A 25358-nucleotide genomic window follows, 5' to 3' on the forward strand; every position below is an offset into this window, starting at 1 on the left:
GTATCCACGGTTCTAGGTCATGGATAGGAGTTCAACGTGATTTAATTGTAACAGAGGGAAATCTGTCTGGCCAGTAGTCATTAAAATGCCCATTGACATAGGCTGTTGAAGTGAGCCTCCAAATTATAGGCTGGTAGCATCTATAATCAAAATGTGGGGTCATTGAGCACTTTTAAAAACCCAGCCTGTTTGGGAAAGGGGAGAAAAAGCTGTAGGGATGAGAATTAGACATGGTCTCTGGCCTCCAAATGTCTCAATCTAAAAATAGGGGAAAATATAAACTCAGTAATGGCTAGAGCAACTGGGTGGTCCAAAAAGCCAACCAAATTGCTGGTTGCCAACAGGAAGGATGTACAAAAGATAGTTCTGCTATTAATGAGTCCCTCATTCAAATTAAAGACGGGAAATAGGAAAGATTTGACTCTTAAGGTAGGATGGAAGAAGGCTGAGCCGGGGATATGAATAAAACACAAAAATCGCATTTGTGTGTGATTCATTTTGAAAATGAAATGTGAATCCAAACAACAGAAGGGACCCCCATCGAAAGCAGCGTGGTGCTAATGGTTAGAGCCCAGGCCTCAAGAGGACCTGGGTTCTTATCCAGCGTGGTTCAGTGGAAAGAGCCCGGGCTTGGGAGTCAGGTCATCAATTTGAATTCCGGCTCTTGCCACTTGTCAGCTGTGTGACTGTGGGCGAGTCACTTCACTTCTGGGTGCCTCAGTTCCCTCATCTGTAAAATGGGGATGAAGACTGTGAGCTTCACGTGGGACGTTCTGATTACCCTGTATCTACCTCAGTGCTTAGAACAATGCTCTGCACGTAGTAAGCACTTAATAAATACCAACATGATTATAGAGAAGCAGCATGGCTCAGTGGAAAGAGCCCGAGCTTGGGAGTCAGAGGTCATGGGTTCTAATTCCACCTCAGCCGCTTGCCAGCTGTGTGACTGCGGGTAAGTCACTTCACTTCTCTGTGCCTCAGTGACCTCACCTGTAAAATGGGGTTATTATTGTTATTATTAATCCTAGCTCCTCCACTTGTCTGCTGGATGACCTAGGGCAGGTCCCTTCGCTTCTCCGTGCCTGAGTTTCTTCATTGGTAGCTCAGTGGAAAGAGCCTGGGCTTCAGAGTCATGGGTCTGGGTTCGAATCCTGGCTCCGCCACTTGTCAGCTGTGTGACTTTGGGCAAGTCACTTCACTTCTCTGTGCCTCAGTTCCCTCATCTGGAAAATGGGGATGAAGACTGTGAGCCTCACGTGGGACAACCTGATTCCCCTGTATCTACCCCAGCGCTTAGAACAGTGCTCAGCACATAGTAAGCGCTTAACAAATACCAACATTATTAAAATGGGGATTAAATCCTCCCTCCTAACTAGACTGTGGGACAGGAACTCTGTCCAACCTGAGGAGATTATCCTGCCTCCACCCAAGTGCTTGGCACGTCGTAAATTCTTCAAAAATACCATTTAAAAAAAAAATCACCCTCGTGCAGAGATTCCCCCCTCCTACCCACCCTGTTCAGGGGCCCCTGAGGAGAATCTCGGCTCCAAGGCCGTCGCCGTCACGGGGGCCCGTTACGTTACGTTCGCCTCACACCTTTACCAAGATGGCGGCGGCGCCTACGGTGGCCCCGCCGGGTCCTAATAGCGAAGGCGTTCTGCCGTCCGCCTTGAGGCCCCGCCCCTCTCGCGGCGTTTCCGGCGGGGAGGCGGGCTCTGTGGCTGCCCGGGGCAACGGAGGGGGCCGTGGCTGGACGGCGGAGCGGGGAGGTGAGAGGGAAGGGGCCGCGGGCATGGGGAAGACCACCCCCCCCCATTGGCCGGAACCCTGGCCGCCCCTTTCCCCCCCCCCCCCCACGCACACACTTCCCTCAGGCGGATCTTCTGGAGCCCCGCCCCCCGGGGATTCAAGTGGCCGCGCTTCCTACAGTGCGGTGGCTCCGGCCCCGGACTGGGGAGAGCCCGCCCCCTGGCGGTGGCTCCGCCCTCTGTACTGGGGAGGCCGTGCCCCTCGGACGGGGCCCCGCCCCCTGGACTGGGTGAGGTCACGCCCCCTGGCGGTGGCCCCCGACCCCTGGATGGGGATGCTACGCCCCCTGGCGGTGACTCCGTCCTCTGGGGGGTATGGTAACCACGCCCCCTGGTGGTTTGTGGTGACCACGCCCCTTGGAGCAGTTTTGGCCCCGCCCCTAATTGGGCCATAACACCCCCCCCCCCAGCACACTGATGTTCCTCCCCCTGCAGCCCCTGGACCCCCCCGTCCATCCCTCCATCCATCCCTCAGAGCCCCAGGAAACCCCAGGACCTGCCCTGGCCTTCCCCAGCCCTACCCGTCCTGCCTCCATCTAACACTTCCCCCCCACCCCTGTCCATCACCAGGTTTCTGTTCAGATCGGGGAGCCCAGGCGTTCCAGCTCCCCGTACCGGGATGGGCCGAGTCACGGGACTGGTGCCCTCCCGCTTCCTGACCTTGGTGGCCCATCTCGTCATCGTCATCACCATGTTCTGGTCAAGGGTAAGGTTGGGCTCGCCCCTTGCATTCATTCAATCATATTTATTGAGCGCTTACCATGTGAAGAGCACTGTACTAAGCGCTTGGAATGGACAATTCGGCAACAGATAGAGACCAGCCCTGCAACCTTCTCCACTTGTCTACACATTCTCCTCTCTCCCGCTCCTACTTTCCTATTATCCTTGTCCCCTCCGAGCCTCCCTGTCGTAGCTGACAAGGAAGAGCTGTTCGTAAAAGGGAGGCTTGCTGTGTGGTGGAGAGGGAGGAGGGATAGGGAGAGGAGTCTCACTAGGGCAGCGAAGGAAAGAAAACCATGAGGCAGAAGAAAGGGAGGTGGGTATTTGCATCAGATATCAATATTGTGGTATTTATTAAGTGCTTGCTCTGTGCCAAGCACTGTACAAAGCATGGGGGTAAATACAAGCAAATCAGGTTGACACAGGCCCTGTCTCTTATGAGGCTCACAGCCCAAGTAGAAGAGAGGACAGATTTAATCACCACCATTGTATATTAGGTTTCATGAGTACGCTGGAGGAAAAGTGTACTGAGAAGCAGCGTGGCCTAGTGGAAAGAGCACAGTGCTGGGAGCCAGAAGACCTGGGTTCTACTTCTACTGCTGTGTGACCTTGGGTAAGGCACTTCACTTCTCTGTGCCTCAGTTCCCTCACCTGTAAAATGGGGATGAAGACAGTGCGGCTTATGTGAGCATAGACTATGTCCAACCTCATTATCTCGTATCTATCCCAGTGCTTAGTAGAGCACCTAGCCCATAGGACGTGTTTAACAAATGCCATTACCAAAAACAAACAGTTGGTACTGGTATTCACGGAGAGGGAGTGCTTTTAGTATAGTGCCTGGTGCAAAGGAAGCACTTAAATATTATTGTTTATTATTATTCCTATTAAAGTTAATGACATAGTGCTCTTCTACCAATCACAGTCATACTGTCCATTAGTGTTTTCAGTGAGTCTTCATCACTGCAATAATTATGGAATTTGTTAAGCACTTACTATGGGCCAGGTACTGTACTAGGTGCTGGGGTGGACACAAGCAAATCGGGTTGGACACAGTCCCTTGTCCCACATGGGGCTCACAGCCTCAGTCCCTATTTTCTAGATGAGGTAACTCAGGCACAGAGAAGTGAAGTGACATGCCTAAGGTCACACAGCAGACGAGTGGCAGATCTGGGATCAGAACCCAGGACCCTCCGACTCCCAGGCCCCTGCTCTCTCCACTACGCCACCGTTGATGCACAACTAAGAAATTCCAGATGATTCAGTTTCACCCTTCCCATCCTCCCTCCCCCTTTCAAACCTCTTGAGTCCCTTTCCCAAAGTCCACCTTCCACCTCTTCTCTTCTGTGCCCAGGAAATCAACGTCCGGGCCAGCCTGCCCCTTGAATTTACCAAGGAGGAGTATGACAGCCAAGACCGGCAGTGAGTGTGTGGCGAGGAGAGAGCAGGGGGAGGTGGTAAGGTGGGGAGAGATGGGCCGCGAGAGTCATCGGAGCAGCAATGAATTGGGAAAGGGGTTAGGGGCGCTGGCCGGGGGAAATGGCGAGGCAGATAAATGGCTGAGGGTCCTCTTTGTTTTTCTCTGGTATTTGTTAAGCGCCTACTATGTGCCAGGCACTGTGCTAAGCACCGGGGTGGATACAAGTTAATCAGTCCGTGTCCCACGTGGGGCTCGCAATCCTAATCGTCATTCATTCAGTTGCCTTTATTGAGTGCTTACTGTGTGCAGACCACTGCACTAAGCGCTTGGGAGGGAGCATTATAACGATGAACACAGTTCCCAACAGTTCCCACCCGCAACGAGCTGACAGTCTAGATGGGGGGAGATAGACATCGATATAAAAGAATTACAGATTTGTACGTAAGTGCTGTGCAATCCTCATTTTACAGACGAGGGAACTGAGGCACGGAGAAGTGAAGTGACTTGTCCGAGGTCACACGAAAGACAAGTGGCGGAGCTGGAGTTAGAACCCAGGTCCTCCGACTCTCAGGCCTGGGTGCTAGCCTCTAGGCCACACTGCTCGTTTTCCTCACCTCTTGTTCCAGGTTGGTGATTGCTCTCTCTGTCACCCTTGGTCTCTTCGTGGTGGAACTGGCCGGCTTTTTCTCTGGCATCTCCATGTTCAACGGCACTCAAAGCCTTCTCTGTATCTTTCCACCGGGTGCCCCACTCCCACTCCTTAATGCCCCCGTCCATGCCCCTACCCCTGCCCGGGAGGCTAATGGAAGAAACATAATGCACCAAGTGTCAGTGGGCATTTATCTCCACCAACTCTCCAAACGAAGACCACAGCTTTAAAAAAAAAAAGGTCTTTGTTAAGCGCTGACAATGTGTCAAACACTGTTCTAATCTTTGGGAGAGAGACAAGTCAATCATGTTGGGCACAGTCTCTGTCCCCCATGGGGCTCATAGTCTAAGTAGGCGGGAGTACGGGCATCCCATCCCCATTTTACAGTCGAGGGAACTGAGCCCCAGAGAAGTGAAGTGACTTGTCCAAGGTCACACAGCAAGCTTGATAAGAGGTGGGATGAAGAAGCCAGGACCACTGAGTCCCAGGCCCTGGTTTTTTCCATGAGGCCATGTTGTCTCTGCCCCGGTACTTGCTGGGGGTGGTAGAAGTTTGTGTCTTTTCTTGATTTGGTTTTCCCCTTAACCCCTCCTCAGCCGTGGCAGCGCACGCCAGCGCCTCCGTGTCCCTGTCCTTCTTCATCTTCGAGCGGTGGGAGTGCACTGCCTACTGGTACATCTTCACTTTCTGCAGGTGCGGGCCGCGAGTATCCATCAATCAATCAGTGGTATCTATTGAGCATTTACTGGGCACACAGCCCTGTCCTAAACGTTTCGGAGACTACAATGTGACCGAGTTGCCAGACACTTCCGCTGCCCACAATGACCTGGCAGTCTAGAGTGGGGAGGCAGACCGTAATATAAATAAATCAATTATGGCTATGGACTGAGTGCTGAGGGGTAAGAAGACTTCGCCCCCCACCCTTAAATGTTACCCGGGTCCTAAAGACCCATCCATCCCTCTCCACCTGCAAGGGCATCTTTAAATCACCTCCTTTTAAATTCCAGGGTTGCTGGGAGAGGAATCAATCAATCAGTGGTATTTATTGAGGGCTTGTTGTATGCAGAACACTGTAGTAAGCACCTCGGAGAATCCAGTACATCAGCGTTGGTAGCCATGTCTGCTGATTGTTATATGGTATTCTTCCAAACGTTTAGTACAGTGCTGTGCCCACAGTAAGTACTCAATACAATAGAATGAATACAATAGAACAATAAACAGGCACACTTCCTCCCCACAGTGAGCTTACAGTCTACAACTCTATTGCATCGTCCTCTCCCAAGCGTTTAGTGCAGTGCTCTGCACATAGTAAGCGCTCAGAAAATCCCACTGATTGATTTTCTCTACACACACACCCCAGTGCCCTCCCGGCGGCCACCGAACTGGTTCTGTTCGTCGCCGTCTTCGGGCTGAAGAAGAAGCCGCTGTGATGCCGGAGCGTGAGGAGGAGGAGGAGCCTTGGAGAGAAGCGGAGTCTGGGTGGGTGAAAGGGCCTTCGACTTCGGGAGAGAAGCCAGGCCCAGGCCACCAGATGCCACGCGCTTCTCTTCCGTCTCCCCAGTGTGGCCAGCCCGGCCTGCCAGCTTTTTTTTTTTATGAAATAAAATTCGACTTTTATATGAACTCCTCGATATTCAGTTGTGATGGAAACTGCGGAGGGGGGCAGGAGTTGGCGATTTCTCTTCCACCCGCCGCCTTCTCCCCTCGGTTCTTCGAACAAGGCAGTCATTGGGGACACGACTCGGATGCATACGGTAAAGGGATCGGTTTCAAAGCTGCCGCCACTATCCGGGCAATTACGGTAGCAGCGGGGGCTGATGGGACTTGGCAGTTCAGGCGAAGATCGCCTGGGGAAAGAGCGGGCGGTATGCAAATTAACAAGGCGAGGCGGGGCCGAAAAAAATCATTGACATGCAAATTAGGTAGCGGGGCATCATGGGAGAGCGTCTTTAGGAGCCAGAAAGGGGGGCATTTGCCGGGGATTCCTTATCCGGTGGACCGTCCCTTCAGTAGTTTCCACATAGAATTGGAGAGACTTCTTCATCTCCTGGGCGGGAAATATTTGGAGCTCTTAAATCTCTGTCGTCATACTGTTAGAGGGTGTCGGGTTGGACTGCCTTCTTTTGACGCGCCCATAGTTTCATTGTTGGTAGGTTATATCCTCACCTGTTTCTCCTTCGGGAGAGCGGATATATGATGATTGGAGTTCGCATGACACGTGATTAGTGTCTCCGCGACGATTGGGGAGCTGACAACACCCCAATTGTTCCTATCTGATTCCTACCAATGATCGCTCATTTAGTTTGTTGTTAATGACAGCTGTTACGGGCAGTTAGTTGAATGATACAAGATCATCAGGTTGTCCCACATGAAGGTCCCAGTCTTTATCCCCATTTTATAGTTGAGGTAACTGAGGCACAGTAAAATGAGCTGCCCCGCGTCACCCAGTTGACAAGCGACGGAGTGGGATTAGAACTCAAGCCCGGGCTTCCCTTCACTAAACCACACCAAGCCACTGCTGCGTGCCTTAGTTCATAGTAATAATAGTATTTTTTAAGTGCTTACTATGTTCATGGATGAGGACTGTGAACCCTATGCGGGACAGGGCCTATGTCCAACCCGATTTGCCTGTACCCACCCCAGCGTTTAGTACAGGGCCTGGCACATAGTAAACGCTTATCTAATGCCGTAATTATTAGAGTCATTATTATTATTACAGTGCTGTGCACAGTGTAGTTGCCTAATAGGGTCCTTCACTACAACCATAATTTATTAATGTAGGATTTCCTGACTAAATAAAGATGCCTCAACCCTGGAAGAGGAAAGGTAGAAGTAGGAGCGATGCCTAAACTGAAGTCAAGCCTCAGTAGCTTCCTGACAATTCTTTCAAGTGGGCTAGGATCCCAACCCGTCCAGGCAGGAAATCCTTCTTTTTGGTCTAATGGTACTTGTTAAACACCACCCGTCAGGCACTCTTCTAAGCGCTGAGGTAGATTCAAATAAATCAGGTTGGACACAGTCCATGTCCCACATAATAATCATGTTTTTTGTCAAGACTTTACTATGCGCAGGTCACTACACTTAGCGCAGGGGTCGATAGAAATCAATGAGGTTGGACCCACTCCCTGTCCAGCCTCCATCCCCATTTTGCAGATGAGGTAACTGAGGCACAGAGAAGTGACTTATCCAAGGTCACAGCGCAGGCAAGGGGCAGAGCCGGAATTAGAACCCTAGTTCTTCTGACTCCCAGGCCCGAGCTCTATCCACTAGGTCACGCTGCTTCTCAAGTCTAACCTCTGACCCTCCTGCTGCAGTTTGAGCCAGTCGCCTGGGCTCACCTAGTCCCAGCTCTTCCTACCCCTGGAGACACCGCATCGGAAGAAATTTCGGCCTCTTCTCTCTGCAACGAGACGACGGCGGACAGGTCGACGGTTTCCACGGCAACCAGTCGGCGCGGGAACCCTGGCGCATGCGCCCCAGCCCACCACTGTCCAATCAAGGCGCGCGGGCGTTAAGAATCGGCCAATGAAAGCCCTTCTGGGCGCTCTTCCCCCGCCTTCGGGTGAGCCGCCATCAGCCAATGGGCTCGAGGCGGGGGGTCGCGTTGGGCCAATGGGGAAAGGGGCCGGGGGATTCGAAAGGGCCTGCGGGAGGCGGGGCTGGCTTTAGTAGCGGCGAGGCGGCGGACGGAGCCGGGCTCGCGCCGGCGCTGGGGGGTAAAACTCGCGGCCGGGGGGGCGCGAGGGAGCGCGCGCGCGCGAAGGGCCGACGATCTGATTGGCCGAGGGGCAAAGGGCGCGCGAGGCGGGGAGGCCGTTGGCGCCGTCCGCGCGCGGAGCTCGAGGTGCGAGGAGCAAGGACCGGAAGCGGGGGAGGGGGGCGGGGAACTGAGGCCAGGGCAGCGCCCCGGGGAGCCCGGTAAACTGAGGCACGGGGGCAGGCACGCGCCCCCTTCCACCCCATACCGGGTGTGGGAACCGGAGAGGCGGGAAAAGAGGGGACACAACCGCCCCCCAACCCGGATCCCGCCATTCCCCTCCCCTATAGGCGCTCTCTTTTCTGACTGCTGGTCCTTTTTAGGCTTTCAGGGTGTTGGTTAAGTCCCACCCGTGTGCCAGGCCTTGACGTAAAAATAACCCCAATGGTACCTGTTAAGCACCTCCTCCGTGGCAAGCACTGTTCTAAGTGCTGGGGCTAGTCAGGTTGGAGCCCTCACCCCGCATGGGGCTCACAGGCTTCATCCCCCTGTGAAGGAACTGAGGCCCAGGAGAGTGAAGCGACTTGGTGAAGTGAAAAGACTGGGTGGCGGAGGCAGGATTAGAACCCAGGTCCTTGGGCTCTAGCCACTAGGTCACGCCGCTTCTCTAGGAAGCGCTAGGTACCAGATAAACAGGGTTTTCTTTTTTTCTGGTGTTAAGCACTTAGTGGGCGCCAGGCACTGTACTAAGCGCTGGGGTAGAAACAAGATAATCAGGGTTTTGAAGTGGTTTTTTTAATGGTATAACCGTATTATGATTATACCATTATAACTATTATACCATTATTAATAATGGTATTATTATTTAAGGGCTTGCTGTGCACCAGGCCCTGAGGTAGATACATATTGATCAGGTTGGCCACAGCCTTCGTCCCCATTTTACAGATGAGGGAGCCGAGGCCTAGAGAAAGGAAGTGACTTGCCCAAGGCCGCCCAGCAGACAAGGGGTGGAAGCAGAATTAGAACCCAGGTCCTTTTGACGCCCAAGCCCAGGCCCTTTACACTGGGCCACACTGCTTCTCTACTCTCCACTTTACAGATGAGGAAACGGGCCCAGAGAAGTGACTTACCCAGGGCCACACAGCAGGCAAGTCAGCCAGGCGGTCGGTCGTATTTATTGAGAAGCAGCGTGGCTCAGTGGAAAGAGCCTGGACTTGGGAGTCAGGGGTCATGGGTTCGAATCCCGGCTCTGCCACTTGTCAGCTGGGTGACTGTGGGCAAGTCACTTCTCTGTGCCTTAGTGACCTCATCTGGGAAATGGGGATGAAGACTGAGAGCCTCACGTGGGTCAACCTGATGACCCTGTATCTACCCCAGTGCTTAGAACAGTGCTCTGCACGTAGTAAGCGCTTAACAAATACCAACATTACTATTATTATTATTGAGCACCTACTGTATGCAGAGACTGTGCTAAGTGTTTGGGAGAGGACAGTCGAATAAGTGGCAGCGCTGGGATTAGAACCCAGGTCCTTCTGACTTCCAGTCCCAGCCTCAATCCACTAGGTCACCCTGGACAGGGAACATACCCAAGTCTGTTGTATTATACTCTCCCAAGTGCTCAGTATAGTATGAATTCTTTTTTAAAGCCAGTTTTGAAGCCTTTAATAAGACTATGGAGTAATATCTGGTTTTGTTTTGAAATGATGGCCAATAGCTAGCCTCAAACTGGATGGGTTCTGTGTTCTCCAGGCAGTAGCTCGTTGAGGGCAGGAAATCTGTCTACCAAGTCTGTGGTGTCGTGCTCTCCCAAGCGCTTAGTAGAGTGTTCTGCACACAACCAGCACTCAATGAATACCACTGATTAAAGAGAAGGGAGAAATGGTTGGTTAGCTAAGTGCTGGGACCCAGCTTGGAAAAATCCTGGGCCTGGGAGTCAGAAGACCTTGTTTCTAATCCTGGCTCCACCAGTTGCTTGCCATGTGACCTTGGGCAAGTCCCCTCACTTATCCACGCCTCTGTTTCCTTACTGTTAAAATGGGGTCCTCCCTCTTACTTAGACTGTGCGTCCCTTGTGGGATGGGGGACTGTAAACTTGTTGTGGGCAGGGAATGTGTCTGCTTAATGCTGTATTGTCCTCTCCCAAGCACTTAGCCCAGTGCTCTGCACACAGTAAGCGCTCAATAAATACGATGGAATGAGTAAACTTGTATCTACCCCAGCGTTTAGAAGAGTGGCTGATAGATTGTAAGCACTTAACCAATACCATAAAAAACAAACCAAGAGTATCGTGTGCGAGTGTCTGTCTTACCCCGGCAGGATGGCTCAGAAGGAGAATGCCTACCCTGGACCCTATTCCATCTCTAAGGTAATCCGGAAAGAGGGTGGGGAGAGGGGAGGGTGTATTTGGGGGTAATAATAATGATGATGGTGTCCGTTAATAATAATCGCAATGATTATGGTGCTTAAGCACTTACTACGCATCAAGCACTGGGGCAGAGGCCAGATAATCCGGTCGGACACAGTCCTCGTCCTACATGGGGCTCACAATCTGGGGGGAGAGCGGGGGTGGGGAGAGGGAGGCTGCGGGGAGGGTGCCTGGGTCCTGACTGAGTAGCCAGGAAACTTCTTTCCCGAGGGGCCCCCGGTCCCCGATTCTCTGGTTGTTTCTGACCGCTGTCTTTGGCCTCCCCCGTCCCATACCCCGCCCCACAGTCCGGCCTGAACACGCTGCCCCAAAGGGTGCCCTACAAGGAGCCGACCACCCCGTCCTCCGCTCTCCTCATGGGCCGCGCCAAGACCGCCCTGCTGCCCTCCAGCGCCCAGGCCTCAGGTGACCGGTCGGAGAGAGTCTGCAGGGGTGGAGGACTGGGGGGCGAGGGGAGGCCGGGCCGGGACCCTGAACCCATCTCCCTCCACCAGCAGGCCCCGGCCGGGTGGTGGTGGTGGAGGGCAGCTCCGCCAAACCGACGCTCCCCGAGTGAGTACCCAGCACCAGGGAGGACTGGGCGGGTGGGGGGCGGGGGCCGGAGGCCGGAGCGCCGTGTGACCGAGCCGGCCGTCTTCCCCCGTCCTGGGCCCAGGCGTCACTTCACCATCGACGATTTCGAGATCGGGCGGCCGCTGGGCAAGGGCAAGTTTGGGAACGTGTACCTGGCCCGTGAGAAGCAGAGCCAGTTCATCGTGGCCCTCAAGGTCCTCTTCAAGTCGCAGATGGAGAAGGAAGGTGTGGAGCACCAGCTGCGCAGGGAGATCGAAATCCAGTCCCACCTGCGGTACGGCCCCTTCCCCTCCTCCCGCTCCCACACGGACCCCCCCACCACCAGCCCCCTACCCCTTGGTTGGCCTGCACAGACCCCGTCTCCTCCCAGAACGGCCAGTGGACCCGACCGGGCTTGGGTCTGCCCCCTCACAGCCACCCCGGACGGCGACCCCCACCGTGTTGGGGGGCACCGCTCCCCCCAAAACTGCCTCGCCCCTCCCTGATGTTGCGACTCGGCCCACAGCCACCCCAACATCCTGCGCCTCTACAACTATTTCCACGACCGGCGCCGGGTCTATCTGATCCTGGAGTACGCCCCCCGAGGGGAGCTCTACAAGGAGTTGCAGAAGAGCCACCATTTTGACCAGCAGCGAACGGCCACGGTCAGCGGGGGGCCGGGCTGGGTGGCGGGGAGTGGACGAGGGCGTGGTGTGTGCCGGGGGAAGAGAGAATTATAATTATCGTAATAATGACAGTGGTATTTGTTGAGCACGTACTACGTGCCAGGCACTGTACTAAGCACCAGGGTGGATCCAAGCAAATCGAGTTGGACCCAGTATCTGTCCCACGCGGGGCTCGCATTCTCAATCCCCATTTTACAGATGAGGGAACTGAAGCTCAGAGAAGTGAAGTGACTTGCCCAAGTTCCCACGGCAGATACGTGGCGGAGCCGGGATTAGAACCCAGGTCATTTTGACTCCCAGGCCCGGGCTCTATCCCCCAAGGATAGAGGAGCTACAAGGAACAACAATATCTGAAATGTATTTATGTTAATGTCTGTCTCCCCCTGCTCGACTGTAAGCTTGTTGTGGGTAGGGGACGAGTCTACCGGCTCGATTGTATTGGACTCTCCCGGCGCTTAGTACATAGTCCCAAGCACGGGCTTGGGAGTCCGAGGTCATGGGTCTTAATCTCGGCTCCGCCGCTTGTCAGCTGTGTGACTTTGGGCAAGTGGCCTCGCTTCTCTGTGCCTCGGTTCCCTCATCTGTAAAATGGGGATGAAGACTGAGCCCCACATAGGACAACCTGATTCCCTTGTATCTAACCCCAGTGCTTAGAACGGTGCTCGGCACCTCGTAAGCGCTAACAAACACCATCGTGATCATTATTATTATCATCATAGTCCACGTCTAACAAGTAGCATTTAAACCCCCCCCCCCAAAAAGCGCTCAGGAAATATGGCTGCTGGATGGATGGGTTGAAGAAGCTTCCAGGGTAGAGGGAGAGAGGGCTGAGGGGAGGGTTGGCGGGGGCCGGGGGAGGGAGAACTGGTGGGGCTCAGCCCCTCCTGGGCTCCCCCCAGATCATGGAGGAGCTGGCCGACGCCCTCCAGTACTGCCATAGGAAGAAAGTGATTCACCGAGACATCAAACCCGAGAACCTGCTCATGGGCCTTCGCGGGGAGCTGAAGATAGCTGACTTCGGCTGGTCCGTCCATGCCCCCTCCCTCAGGTATGGCTGCCGGCGGGGGCTGGGGGGCTCCCGGGACCGGGCCCACCGGGCTCTGCACCCCCGGGCCGCCCCCGGGGTATCAATCGATCGCTGATGCTTAATGAGCGCTTTCTGTGGGCCGAGCACTGGACCGAGCGCTCGGGAAAGGACGAGAGAGTCGGAGGACACGTTCCCCGCCCCCAGTCCGTGGTGTTTATTGAGCACTTACTGCGTGCAGAGCTCTAGACTAAACTAGTCCGTCGTATTTATTGAGCACTTACTGGTGCAGAGCACTGGACTGAGTGCTTGGGGGAGGACAATACAACAATAGAACAGACACATTCCCTGCCCACAATGAGCTGACAGTCTAGCTCATGGGAGAAACCCGTTCCCTGCCTTCAATGATGCCACTCAACTGGACCCTGCAGACCCTCCCCCCGCCCCGCCACTGAAGGCTGACTGAACCCCCTGGGCCCCCTCGCCGCCCCCCCCGCCCAGGCGGAAGACCATGTGCGGGACACTGGACTACCTGCCCCCCGAGATGATCGAGGGGCGCACCCACGACGAGAAAGTGGATCTGTGGTGCATCGGCGTGCTGTGCTACGAGCTGCTGGTGGGCAACCCCCCCTTCGAGAGCCCCTCCCACAGCGAGACCTACAAGCGCATCACGCAGGTGGGTGGGCTCCGGGGGAGGGGCGGGCGAAGGTGGGGGGCAGCCGCGCCGTCTCCAGGCAACAGAAGCCCCCCAGGCCCTGCTGATGTTGCCTCCTCCTCCCCCAGCCCTGGGGACGGGGAGGGGAAGCGGGTGACACGAGCCCGGGACCTGTGTCGGGGGCCCGGGGCTGGGGCTTAGGGTGGGTCCTCCTCCCCTGGGGAGGCCCAGAGCAGCCCACCCACCCATCCACGCCCGTCTCCGTGTCCGTCCCTCCGTCCCCCAGGTGGACCTGAAGTTCCCCCCGTCAGTCCCTGCTGGGGCCCAGGACCTGATCTCCAAACTGCTGCGGCACAACCCCGCCGAGCGGCTCCCCCTGGCCCGTGTTCTCGACCACCCCTGGGTGCGGGCACACTCCCGCCGCGTACTGCCCCCCGTCCATGGCCTCGCCCCCCCCAACTGAGCCTGACTCCCACCCGGTCCCCCGGGGGGCGGGGGGCACGGGACGGCGGAGACCGGGCCCCCCCTTCCCTCCCCGTCCTCCGCCTCCTCTGTGACTGTTGCTGCTGCCTGGTTGTCCCCCATTCCTGCCATCCCCACCTACTCGCGCCCCCCCCCCCTTCCCCGGCCTCAGCGCCCCCCACCCCTCAACGAGAATCTCTCTGTACTGTATTTAATAAAGGATCAGCCGCGGCTCGGTCCGGCGACATCGGTGGGGGCCGGGGCTGCTGGTCCGGTTGGTTCTCCTCTCCTATGGGTACAGAAAGTTCCCCGCTCTGCTCCAATCCACCCTCCCCGCCACCCCCGCAAAAAAGCTTGGTTTGGGTAACTTGAACCCAAAGCGGAGATGAAGCGGGATAAAGGACATTTGTCCCACTCAGACAATTCATTCAGCATTCAGGCTCCTGGGGTGCCTGGCTCTTGCCCGAGCCAAGCCGGAGCGGGGGTGGCCCAGGGTAACCTTGCCAACCTCCCATCCACCGAAAGGGAGATGCAAGTGCCCACCGTTCTCGTGCCCCGCCTTTGATCAGACAACCCCCAAGAGAGAGAGAGCCACAGAGCGCTTCCTTCCAATCAAGCGAAGAAGGAATTCATTCAATCATATTTATTGAGCGCTTACTGTGTGCAGAGCACTGTAGTAAGCACTTGGAAAGTACAATTCGGCAACAGTTGCGGCCCAGTGGATAGAGCTCGGCCCAGGAGTCAGAGGGACCCGAGTTCTAATTGCTGCTCCACCCCATGTCTGCTGGCTGACCTTGGGCAAGTCATTTCACTTCTCTGGACCCTCATCTATAAAATGAGGATTAAGAGTGTGAGCCCCGTGTAGGACGCGGACTGTGTCCAACCTGATTATCTCGTATCTACACCACAGCTTAGCACGGTGCCTGGTCCTTAGTAAGCACTTAACCAATACCGTTTTTAAAAAATTCTATTTACTGAATGCTTACTGTGTGCAAACGAGATGGATGAAAATGGGAGAGAGAGTCAAGGAGGAGAGATTTCCGTGGGATTTCAAGCAAAGACTTAGTCACCCTTCTGACTTGGCCCTGTGAGCCCTATGTGGGACGAGAGGCTCTATCTGACCTGATCATCTTGCATCTATTCCAGCACTCAGAGCAGCGCTTGACACAGCAAGCGCTCAACAAATACCATAAAAAGGAAAAAGAACTTCCCATCAGAATGGATGACGGGCCACCCCAGCCTGCTCCTAGAGATCTTTAGGGAAAAGTGTACCCACCTCTCTGCCCACCAGCTAACTGGAGGCAGGGGACTGGCCCTGATGACCCCTCTCCAGGTCTGGGATTCTAGGAAAGAACGAAACAGTTGGGTGGAGAGAAGGGGAGACACACACACACACTTTCTCTCCCAGGTTGGGGGGCCTTCCTGCCCAAGGTCCTGTCGCCTGCCTCTTTGAGGGGGTGGGGGAGCAGGGCAGGGCCACGGGCTAGCTGCCGGAGGAGCCAACTTGTCATCGTGAGCGCCCGGGGAGCAGGAGGAATGCAGAGGGGCAGGCTTCAGGAAAGCCGCCATTTTGGCTCTGAGGGAGACTCTTGGGCCTTTTCAGAGGCAAGGGGTGGACAAGTTGGTAGCCCAGCCCGAAATGCCATGGCGGGGAAAAGGAGGACGTCCCTCCTGGAGATTGGGCAACCCTACTGGCCGCCCCTTTGAGTTGGCAGGAGTTTCAGGTGTTAACTGTGCAGGACTGGGCGGTGGGAGGTGGGGAGGGAGTCTCGGGTCTTGAAGGGGAAAGCACTGCTTCTTCTTTATGGTTCTGCGCAGATACGCGCTCTCACTGGATCCAGTGGTCTGCAGTGCCAGCCTCTCTCCCTGGTGGTCTTCTGTTCCATCCCACTACAATCAGAGGCGCCTGGCCTGTGGGGCGGTGAGGGGGAATGGGGAAGAGCAGTGTGGTTTAGGGGATGGAGCCTGGGCCTGGGAGTCAGAAGGACCTGGGTTCTAATCCCAGCTCCACAGCTCTCTGCTCTGTGACCTTGGGCAAGTCTCTTCCCTTCTCTGGACCTCAGTTCCCCATCTGTAAAATGGGGATTAAGAGCGTGAGCTCCCTGTGGGACAGGGACTGGGTCCAAACTGATTAATTTGTATCTACCCCAGTGCTTGGCACATAGTAAGTGCTTAAGAAGTACGATAATAATAAAGAGCATGGGCCTGGGAGGCAGAGGACCTGGGTTCTAATCCTGGCTCTGGCACGTGTCTGCCGTGTAACTCTGGGTCAGTGACTTGGCTTCCCTGTGTCTCAGTTCCCTCATCTACAAAATGGGGGTTCGATACCTATTCTCCCTAATACTTAGACTGTGGGCCCAGATGAATGAATGAATGAATCTTCTACCTCCCCCATCACTCAGTACAGTTCTTGATGCGTATTCATTCGTTCAGTTGTATTTATTGAGTGCCTACTGTGTGCAGAGCACTGGACTAAGCCCTCAGGAGAGGGCACGGTAACAATAAACAGACCCATTCCCGGCCCACAACGAGCTTACGGTCTAGAGAAGTGCTTAACACATTCCCCATCATTAGTATCGATTGATTAACTGGGGAGCAGGGTTCCCGGGGGGAGGGGAGGTTTGAAAGGAGGGTCACGGATGAGGGAAGGTGCGTCTCTGGACTCGGTCCTATTGTGGTCGCCCGTGCGTTCAGTCCAGTGCTCTTGTACCCAGCGCTGGGTCAATAGGACCACTGAGGATGAGGCGGGGGTGGGTGATGCGTGGGGCAGGTCAGGTGTGACATTAGCATGCCTGAGGCGGGTCACGAGCGCTGGGTGGGGAGGGGGTGCTCCCCACCGCTGGGCCGGGGGCTCGGGTGGGCATGCGACATGGCGGCGGCGGCCGCCCCCACTCCCGGGTTTGTGAGGCCTTGGGCCTCCCCTCCCCCTGTGGGTTTCAGGTGCCCCCTTCCCTCTCAGATGCCCTCACCACTCCCCCCTCAGATGCCCTGCCCTCTCCCCCTCAGGTACCCTCCCCTCTATCCCTCAGGTGCCCTCCCCCTCCCCTTCAGATGCCCTCCTCTATCCCCCTCAGGTGTCCTCCTCTCTCCCCCTCAGATGCCCTTCCCTGTCCTCCTCAGACGCCCTCCTCTCTCCCCCGCAGACGCCCTCCTCTATCTTCCCCAGATGCCCTCCCCTGTGCCCCCCAGATCCCAGCTGCCCTGCCCCGTGCCCCTGCGATGCCCTCCCCGGCGGTCCGGCCCGGGGGTCCCGGCGGGGGCGGGGGCGGTGGCTGAGGCGCTGGCGTGAAGGGGGCGGGAGGGGGCCGGGATTGCCCGGATGTGGGTGACGCGCGGCCGCCATCTTCCCGCGCCGGGGCTGCCCGCACCATTCCCCACCGACCGCTGACCGCCGCCCCGACCGCTCGCCCGTCGACATGTGAGTGGCCCCCCCGAACATCCCGACAGGCCCGACAGACCGACCCTCTCCCCCCGACCCGGCCCGGCCCGGCCCGGCCCGTCCTGCCCAGGGCCTCCCGACCTGCTCTCCCAACCCCGCCGCCCTCTGCGCCCACACACCTCCCCCCCGACCCCTACCCCTGCCCCTGCCGGGCGCGGAGACTTTCGCACCCAGAGCCAACCCCCCCGCCTTCGGGGCGCCGCTGGGATTCCCTTATCCCGGGGGAGGGGGAGGTCGCGTCCATCTGCCCCCGCTCCCCCCCCCGCCCCGGGGATGGGCCGGGGCAGGACGGGCCGGACAATAGCCGGCCTGACCACTGGCGGGGCGGGGAGGCCGGAGGGGCGAGGGAGAAGACGGCAAGGGAGGCAGGCCTGGGGCGGGGGTGGTCTCTGGGGAATTAGGGACCACCCCCCCCCCCCGGGGAGTCTGGGGGGGTTGGGGGGAAAGGAAAGAGGCCGTAGCCGGGTCATCAGCTCTGCCCTCGCCGCCCCAGGTCCGCTCCTGCCGCCCCCGCCCCCCCCGCTGCCCCGGCCGGGGAGGGGGGGCCCCCGGCCGCTCCCCCCAACCTCACCAGCAACCGCAGGCTGCAGCAGACCCAGGCCCAAGTCGATGAGGTGAGTCGGGGGGCGGGCGAGAGGGGGGAGCCACGTCCAGCCCGGGGCCTCCCCTGTTTTTTCTGGGGCTCGCCCTCCACCCGCACGCCTCCCGCCCTCCACCCGCACACCTCCCTCACACGAGGGCATTTTCCACCCTCTCGTGGGACCCTCGTCCTGGGCGGTGCCGTGGGGGGGCGGGGTGACGGGCTGGAGGCGGATTGTGGGGGATGAGAGGACCCAGATCCCCAGCTCCTCAGACCCCCCAGACCTCCAATTCCTCAGCCCCCCCAGGGCCCCAGGCCCCCAGCTCCTCAGCCCCCCCGCTCCTCAGCCCCCCCGCTCCTCAGCCCCCCCGCTCCTCAGCCCTCCAGCTCCTCAGCCCCCCAGGCCCCCAGCTCCTCAGGCCCCCAGGCCCCCAGATCCTCAGGCCCCAGATCCCCAGGCCCCCAGCTCCCCACACCCTCAGCCCCCCAGCCCCTCAACTCCCCAGGCCCCCCAGCTTCTCAGCCCCCCAAACCCCCAGATCCTCAGCCCCTCAGCTCCCCAGGCCCCCAGCCCTCCAGCTCCTCAGCCCTCCAGCCCCCCAGATCCTCAACCCCCCAGCCCCTAAGCTCCCCAAGCCCCCAGCCCCCATCCCACCCCCTCTGGCAATGGCTGCTTGCCGTGCTCCTGGCGGGGGAGGAGAGAGTTGTGTCTGGAGCAGGCTTTTCCCGTGCCCTCCTGTGCTGGGTGTGGGAGGCGTCTGCTCCAACCCCGGGCACGTCTGGGGCACATGACGCTCCCCACAAGCGGTCTCCTCCCGGGTTTGGCTGGACCCCATCTGCGGGGTGAAAACAGAAAAGGGAAAAACTCGGTGAGGTAGCAGGGACGGGACAGCGGCTCCTGCCTGACCACGGGCTGCAGGGCCCGGCGTGGCCTCGTGGAGAGATCACAGGTCTGGGAATCCAAAGGACCCAGGTTCTAACCCCGCTTCTGCCAGTGGCTTGCTGTGTGACCCGGGTCACGGCATTTCTCTTTTATTTGTCTTAGAGAAGCGGCATGGCCTAGTGGCAAGAGCACAGGCTTGGGAGTCAAGGACATGGGTTCTAATCCCGGCTCCGCCATTTGTCTGCTGTGTGACCTTGGGGCAAGTCACTTAACTTCTCTGGGCCTCAGTGACCTCATCTCTAAAAATGGGGATTAAGATGGTGAGCCCCATGTGGGACAGCCTGATTCCCTGTGTCTACCTCAGTGCTTAGAACAGTGCTTGGCACGGAGTAAGCACTTAAGAAATACCATAATTATTAGTCTCTGCGCCTCAGTTTCCTCAACCGTAAAATGAGGATAGCTGTCATCCCTCCTGCCGAGACTGGGAATGGGACCTGTCTGACCTGATTAAATTGTACCTCCCCCAGTGCTCAGAACAGTGTTTGACACATAGGAAGGGCTTAACAAACTCCATTTGAAAAAAGGAAGCTGTGGGAATTGTAGTCCAAGCCATTGGGGGTTGGGGAGCACCTGGGCCCTGGCTCCGGGCCCCATCTGCCCTGCCCCCCGAACCCCGACCAGGTGGTGGACATTATGCGGGTGAACGTAGACAAAGTCCTGGAGCGGGACCAGAAGCTGTCGGAGCTGGATGACCGGGCCGACGCGCTCCAGGCCGGGGCCTCCCAGTTTGAGACCAGCGCGGCCAAGCTCAAGCGCAAATACTGGTGGAAAAACTCAAGGTGGACTGGGCCGGGCTGGGCGGGCCCTGGGGGGACCTCAGGGGGAGGGTCCCAATTGAGGGGCAGTGATCGGAGGTGGGCAGGGGTGTTGAGAGGCTCGGAGGAGCAGCCCCAGCCTAGCAGATAAAGCCCAGGCCTGGGAGTCGCAAGGAGCTGGGTTCTAGTCCCGGCTCCGCCACTTATCCGCTGTGAGACCTTAGGCAAGTCGCTTCACTTCTATGGGCCTCAGTTACCTCGTCTAACATGGGGATTAAGATTGCCAGCCACATGCAGGACATGGTCTGTGTCCATCCTGGTTTGCTCGTCTCCACCCCAGGGCTTAGTGCGGGGCCTGGCACATAGTAAGCGCTTAGCAAATTCCACTATCATCATTACTCTCATCATTGAGGGAGCTGAGGGTTACGGAGGCGGGTTTAAAAGTGGAGGACTAGACCAAGCCGGATGGGGGGTTGGTGTGTAGGGGTGTGGGCCAGGGTGAGGGAGGGAGGGGTCTGGTTGGGATGCGGCTGTGTCAGAGAACCACCCCAGACCATCTGGTGCCTGACTTTTAACCCCACCTCCTCCCCGACCAGATGATGATCATTCTGGGAGTGATATGCGCCATCATCCTCATCATTATCATCGGTGAGTGACTCAGGGGCTAGGCCAAGAGCCTATGGCCAGCTGCCCCGGGGAGGGGGACGTGGCGGGAGGGGGGCCTGAACTGAGTGGGTGGAGGGTGGGGACATCCCCCCACCCCGGCGCACACGTGGAAACAAAGTCCAAAGTGAACCCCAATGACACTGACTCTTGTCTGCTGTCTGTCTCCCCCCGTTTCTACTTCTGCCTTTCCCCGCTTCTTCCCTTCTCTCTCGTTCTCTGTCTCTTTCCACAGTTTACTTCAGCTCCTAAGCCCTGGGTGGAGTCGCCTCCCCCCCCGACACACACACTCCCTGCCCCTGAGAGGGGTCCTGCCCACCCCACCTCCCCGCCAGCCCTCCATCCGACGGCCCCCTCCCTCACTCAGCCATATCTTCCAGCCCCCTCGCCCCGGGGCCCTGGGGTCAGCGTGCGCGTGTGTGTATGTGTGTGTGTGTGTGTCCGCGTGTGTCTTCCTGCCCCCCACCCCTGTAAATAGTCGGGTTGTTATTTATACATATATAATATTATATATATTTGGTCTGTTTGTAGTTTTATTACTAGGAGATTTTTCCGGTTGTTCTTAAGTCCCTTGACCCCAGCCCTCCTCCCGCCCACCCGGACCTTGCCCTCTCCAGCCCCCTCCCTCATTTCACATCCCATCTGCATTGACTATGCAACCCTTCCACTCTGACCTCCCCCACCCTCCCCTCGCCTCCCCAGATTTGGCTCCGACCCTGGGACCCAGGCCCCTCCACCCAGCCTGAGTCCGTCATTCCCCCCGCCCGCCCAGAATATCCCAGTTGCCAGCAATAGCCGAGGCCCCGCATCTGTTCCGTCCAGTCGCCCCCGGACGGCCTTCCGGCCTTCCTCCTGAGCTCCTTCCACCCAGTGCCCTCCCCGCCACTCCCCCCACCCCAGCGGTCGTCGGCCCATCACCTGCAGCCCTGGTTTCCTCCTCCCGACCTGCCTCGCTTCCCCGACCTCTTGCCCCTGTCTTGAGCACCCAGTCCGTTCCCCGTCTCCCCCAGCCTGGGAGCCCCAGGGGGGGGCGGGGACCCCGCCCGACCCGCTGAGCTTGTGTCTCCCCCGATTCCCCCAGCGTTTAGCACAGTGCACACCGCACACAGTTCCCAAGTCCCGACCCCTGGAGCCCTCCCACTGACTCCTGTTCCCTTAGGCGGGGGGATGGAGACTCCTGGGTCCCGCCCCCTCCCACCCCCATCCCATCATCCTCTGACCTTCCCACCCAACCCCCCAGCCTCATGATTCCCTTCCCACCCCCACAAAATGTCCCCAATCCACCCCTCCCAGGGCCACTGTCTGTTCCTCTCCAACTCTTCTCCGCTGTCATCCCCCCTTTCCCCCAGCTGGTGTGTTTTAAGTGTCTTGCAGTTGTCAATGGACCAATTATCTCCACCCTCCTCCTCCTCTTCTTCCTCTTCCAGAGGGCTGAGTAACTCTCCCCTGCCGATGTGCACCTCCTCCCCCGCCCCCCCATCCTGTTGGGGTTGAGGAGGGACTCTGACATTCCCGAGCAGGGCGAAGTGGGGGGGGGTTCTCCTTAACGGGCCCTCCTGCCCCGGGTACACATTCCACGTCCCGTTTCCCGGGGGTGGCCTCCACGGGCCCGACACTGCCGAGGAGTGCCCCAGCTCGCCCCCCACCCCCACTCCCAGTTTTGGAGAGCAGCAGTCACTGCCCAGTTCCCCCCTCTCCGCACTCACCCACCTTCCAGATTGGGGGTGGGGAAGGGGGACCAGGAGGGGGAGACCGAGACACTGCCAAGGGGGGGAAGGCCAAGCTGTAGGGGTGGATCTAGGGCAGGCAACTTCTCCCAGGCTGAGGGAGAAGTAGTGGGGGAGAAATAGGGTCACTGTCTCTTTAAATGGTCAAATTCCCCCCCGGGGGGTGAGATTGGATCGGGGGGTGGGGGGCCACGGCCCCTTCTGAGTCCTACAATCAGGGGGTCACTGCTGCTCCTCCTAATTCACCCTCACCCCTAACCCAGGGAGGGGGGGCGGACCAGATGGGGCCCGGGGGGCGGTTGGTGGTGGTGGTGGGGGGTCCTGATCACTAGGGCCTCCTCCCTCCCCTCCCCCAGATCACCCCGGGGCCCATTCTCCTTCAGCCCCCTCTGCCCTCATCCCTCCGTCTTCCCCCCCGTGCCCCCGGTTCTCTGTGGCGCGTCCAGATTGGTTTATGCTGTGAAAATGTACAATAAATGTGTTGCGAGAATCCACCTGGGCCTGCGTGTCTATCTCCGCTCTGAGGTCCTATGGGACCTAATGGGAATTAGGGCGTCGATGGAGCTCGTGCTCTGTGCTGACCGTCAGGGGCAGATCAGGGGAGTGGTATGGAGTAGTGGATAGAGGTGGGGCCTGGGAGTCAGAAGGTCATGGGTTTTAATCCCGGCTCCACGACTTGTCTGCTCTGTGGCCTTGGGCAAGTCACTTCACTTCCCCGAGCCTACCTCACCTGTAAAATGGGAATTAAGACTGTGAACCCCAAGAGGGGCAGGGACTCTGTCCAACCCTATTTGTTCGTATCCACCGCAGCGCTTAGAGTGCGTGCCAGGCACGTAGTGCTTAACAGATACCACGATTATTTTATTATTGTCAAACGATCAGTCAACAATGGGGCTACGTGCTTAACCATGTGCATAGCGCCATACTCAGTGTCTGGGAGAGGACAATGCGATCGAGTTGGTAGACAGGAAGACAGTCGTAATCACTCAGTTGCATTTACTGAGCGCTAATTGTGGGCAGAGCCCTGTACTAAGCGCTTGGGAGAGGACAACAGAACAATAAACATATTCCCCGCTACAACGAGCTGACAGTCTAGAGGTGGGAGACATCAATCCACCTAAATAAAATGCCAGATCTGGACATAAGTGGTGTGGGGCTGGGAGGGGGGAAGAGCAAAGGGAGCAAGTCAGGGAGATGCAGAAGGGAACAGGAGATGAGGAAAAATGGTCCGCTAGACCTTATTTCCCTTTATTCATTTTCTCCTCCGCAACATTATCCATGGGACACACCTGCTGATGTGTGACGTCTAAATTCTGTAGTCCTCTCCCAAGCGCTTAGTACATTGCTCAGTAAATACCACCCATTGCTTGATAATTGACTCCAGTGGGTGACAATACCTCACAGCCAAGATCCTGGATACCGTCACACTCCCAAAAGGCACCTAGAGGCCGGGTCCTCCATGCGCCACCAGAAATGCTAATTCCTCTCCCAGCATCGGGTCTGTAACTTCACACCTCAGATCTGGCTTTGCACCCCAAACTCTTTCCACTCGACCGTCCCCGTCGTTCCCCAGATCACAGGTCTGAGCTGGCGCTTACTATGGGTCAGTAGATAGAAGCTATTCAGACCAGACAGTCCGTATCCCGCGATGGGGCGCTCAGTCTAAGCAGAGGGAGTCTCCTCGATATTGTACAGGCCTGCTCTTGTTGACTTACCGTCTTTGTCTTTTCAGACCACCGACTCTCCTCTGAGACCACCAGCTTTGCAAACATCTCTCTCACCAGGCTCACTTCATTCATTTATTCATTAAATAGGCAAAGCTTGCAGCGGGTGAGAGGGATGAGACAGCCAGAATCAGAGAAGTGCTGATTTAGAACACCACCTAGGGCGTCCTGCCTGGTTAGACTTTTCCCAAGTCCCTAATGCCAGTGCTCAGCACACAGTAAGTGCTCAAAAAATACCACCGGAAAGACCCCGTTAAAGTGAGCAACAAAGACCACTGCAGCCATTTTGACTTGCTTTTTATATTTGTGTAAATATTCTTGTACCTCTGTAACCTACTGTTTTAAGGTCTGGCTCCCCCAGTAGACCGAGCTCTTGGTGGGCAGGGACCATGTCTACCAACTCTGTTGTATTGTCTTTTCCCAAATGCTTAGTCCAATGCTCTGCGCACAATTAGCGCTCAGTAAATACCATTGAGTGATTGATTGAACCATCAGCCCCCACCCCCAAAGACTTGGCAAGCATCAGGGGCTACATATTCCAGCCTGGAACACCCCAATCAGTTAACTGTATCTATTAAGCGCTGTGTGCAGACCACTGTACTAAGCACTTCAGTTGTGTTTATTGAGCCCTTTCTATGTGCAGAGTCCGCCTCCCGGATATTCAAGGCCACCCCGCTACTGAGCTGAGGCATCTCCCTGCAGTCGCCTTCGGGGCTACCATCCAGGCTCACTGTCGCTTCTCTGAACACCACGTCACTCGCCATTATTTTTTAAAACGGCATGTAAGCACAAACTATGGGCCAGGCACTGTACTGAGCGCTTGGGTAGATACAAGCAGCGTGGCTCAGTGGAAATAACCCGGGTTTAGGAGTCAGAGATCATGGATTCTAATCCCCGCTCCGCCACCTGTCAGCTGTGTGACTGTGGGCAAGTCGCTTCACTTCTCTGTGCCTCAGTTACCTCATCTGTAAAATGGGGATGAAGACTGTGAGCCCCACATGGGACAACCTGATTCCCCTGTGTCTACCCCAGCGCTTAGAACAGTGCTCTGCACATAGTAAGCGCTTAACAAATACCATCATTATTATTATTACTGAGCGCTTGGGTAGATACAAGCAGCGTGGCTCAGTGGAAATAACCCGGGTTTAGGAGTCAGAGATCATGGGTTCTAATCCCCGTTCCACCACCTGTCAGCTGTGTGACTTTGGCCAAGTCACTTCTCGGTGCCTCGGTTCCCTCATCTGTAAAATGGGGATGAAGACTGTGAGCCTCACGTGGGACAACCTGATAACCCTGTCTCTACCCCAGCTCTTAGAACAGTGCTCAGCACATAGTAAGCGCTTAACAAATACCAACATTATTATTACAAGCTAATCAGGGGGACCCAGTCCCTGCCCCTCATGGGCTTCACCGACTTCATCCCCATTTTTAC

At 57.0% G+C, this 25358-nt stretch overlaps 3 protein-coding genes and 1 non-coding gene across 8 annotated transcripts; all 4 read left to right on the forward strand.

The window, feature by feature from the left end:
* The first annotated feature begins 1711 nt into the window (after positions 1-1711).
* TMEM107 (transmembrane protein 107) lies at positions 1712-6225 on the forward strand. Its single transcript, XM_001509941.5, has 6 exons — positions 1712-1769; positions 2379-2514; positions 3880-3947; positions 4572-4672; positions 5191-5287; positions 5955-6225. The coding sequence occupies exons 2-6, from the start codon at positions 2428-2430 to the stop codon at positions 6022-6024; spliced, it is 423 nt and encodes a 140-aa protein (XP_001509991.1). The 5' UTR covers positions 1712-1769; positions 2379-2427; the 3' UTR covers positions 6025-6225.
* Positions 6226-6737: 512 nt separating this feature from the next.
* Positions 6738-6872, forward strand: LOC114808386. Its single transcript, XR_003756233.1, has one exon. It is a non-coding gene; the product is annotated as a U8 small nucleolar RNA (small nucleolar RNA).
* A 1006-nt stretch (positions 6873-7878) lies between these two features.
* Positions 7879-14328, forward strand: AURKB (aurora kinase B). Of its 5 annotated transcripts, none has more exons than XM_029056193.2 (9): positions 7879-8156; positions 10608-10656; positions 11004-11121; positions 11211-11268; positions 11372-11563; positions 11795-11933; positions 12854-13002; positions 13480-13654; positions 13920-14328. In XM_029056193.2, the coding sequence occupies exons 2-9, from the start codon at positions 10609-10611 to the stop codon at positions 14094-14096; spliced, it is 1056 nt and encodes a 351-aa protein (XP_028912026.1). In that variant the 5' UTR covers positions 7879-8156; position 10608; the 3' UTR covers positions 14097-14328. The 5 variants fall into 5 exon arrangements, with proteins under 5 accessions (XP_028912026.1, XP_028912021.1, XP_028912027.1 ...); XM_029056188.2 differs by lacking the exon at positions 7879-8156 and adding an exon at positions 8268-8310; XM_029056194.2 differs by lacking the exon at positions 7879-8156 and adding an exon at positions 8268-8310 and having other exon boundaries at positions 11214-11268.
* Positions 14329-17407: 3079 nt separating this feature from the next.
* Positions 17408-22696, forward strand: VAMP2 (vesicle associated membrane protein 2). Its single transcript, XM_029056195.2, has 5 exons — positions 17408-17513; positions 18028-18148; positions 19679-19836; positions 20409-20460; positions 20711-22696. Coding segments are annotated over exons 1-4 (285 nt in total). The 5' UTR covers positions 17408-17511; the 3' UTR covers positions 20413-20460; positions 20711-22696.
* Positions 22697-25358: the final 2662 nt, after the last annotated feature.

The sequence above is a fragment of the Ornithorhynchus anatinus genome, chromosome X5 (assembly GCF_004115215.2).
Source record: "Ornithorhynchus anatinus isolate Pmale09 chromosome X5, mOrnAna1.pri.v4, whole genome shotgun sequence".
Classification (NCBI taxonomy): domain Eukaryota; kingdom Metazoa; phylum Chordata; class Mammalia; order Monotremata; family Ornithorhynchidae; genus Ornithorhynchus; species Ornithorhynchus anatinus.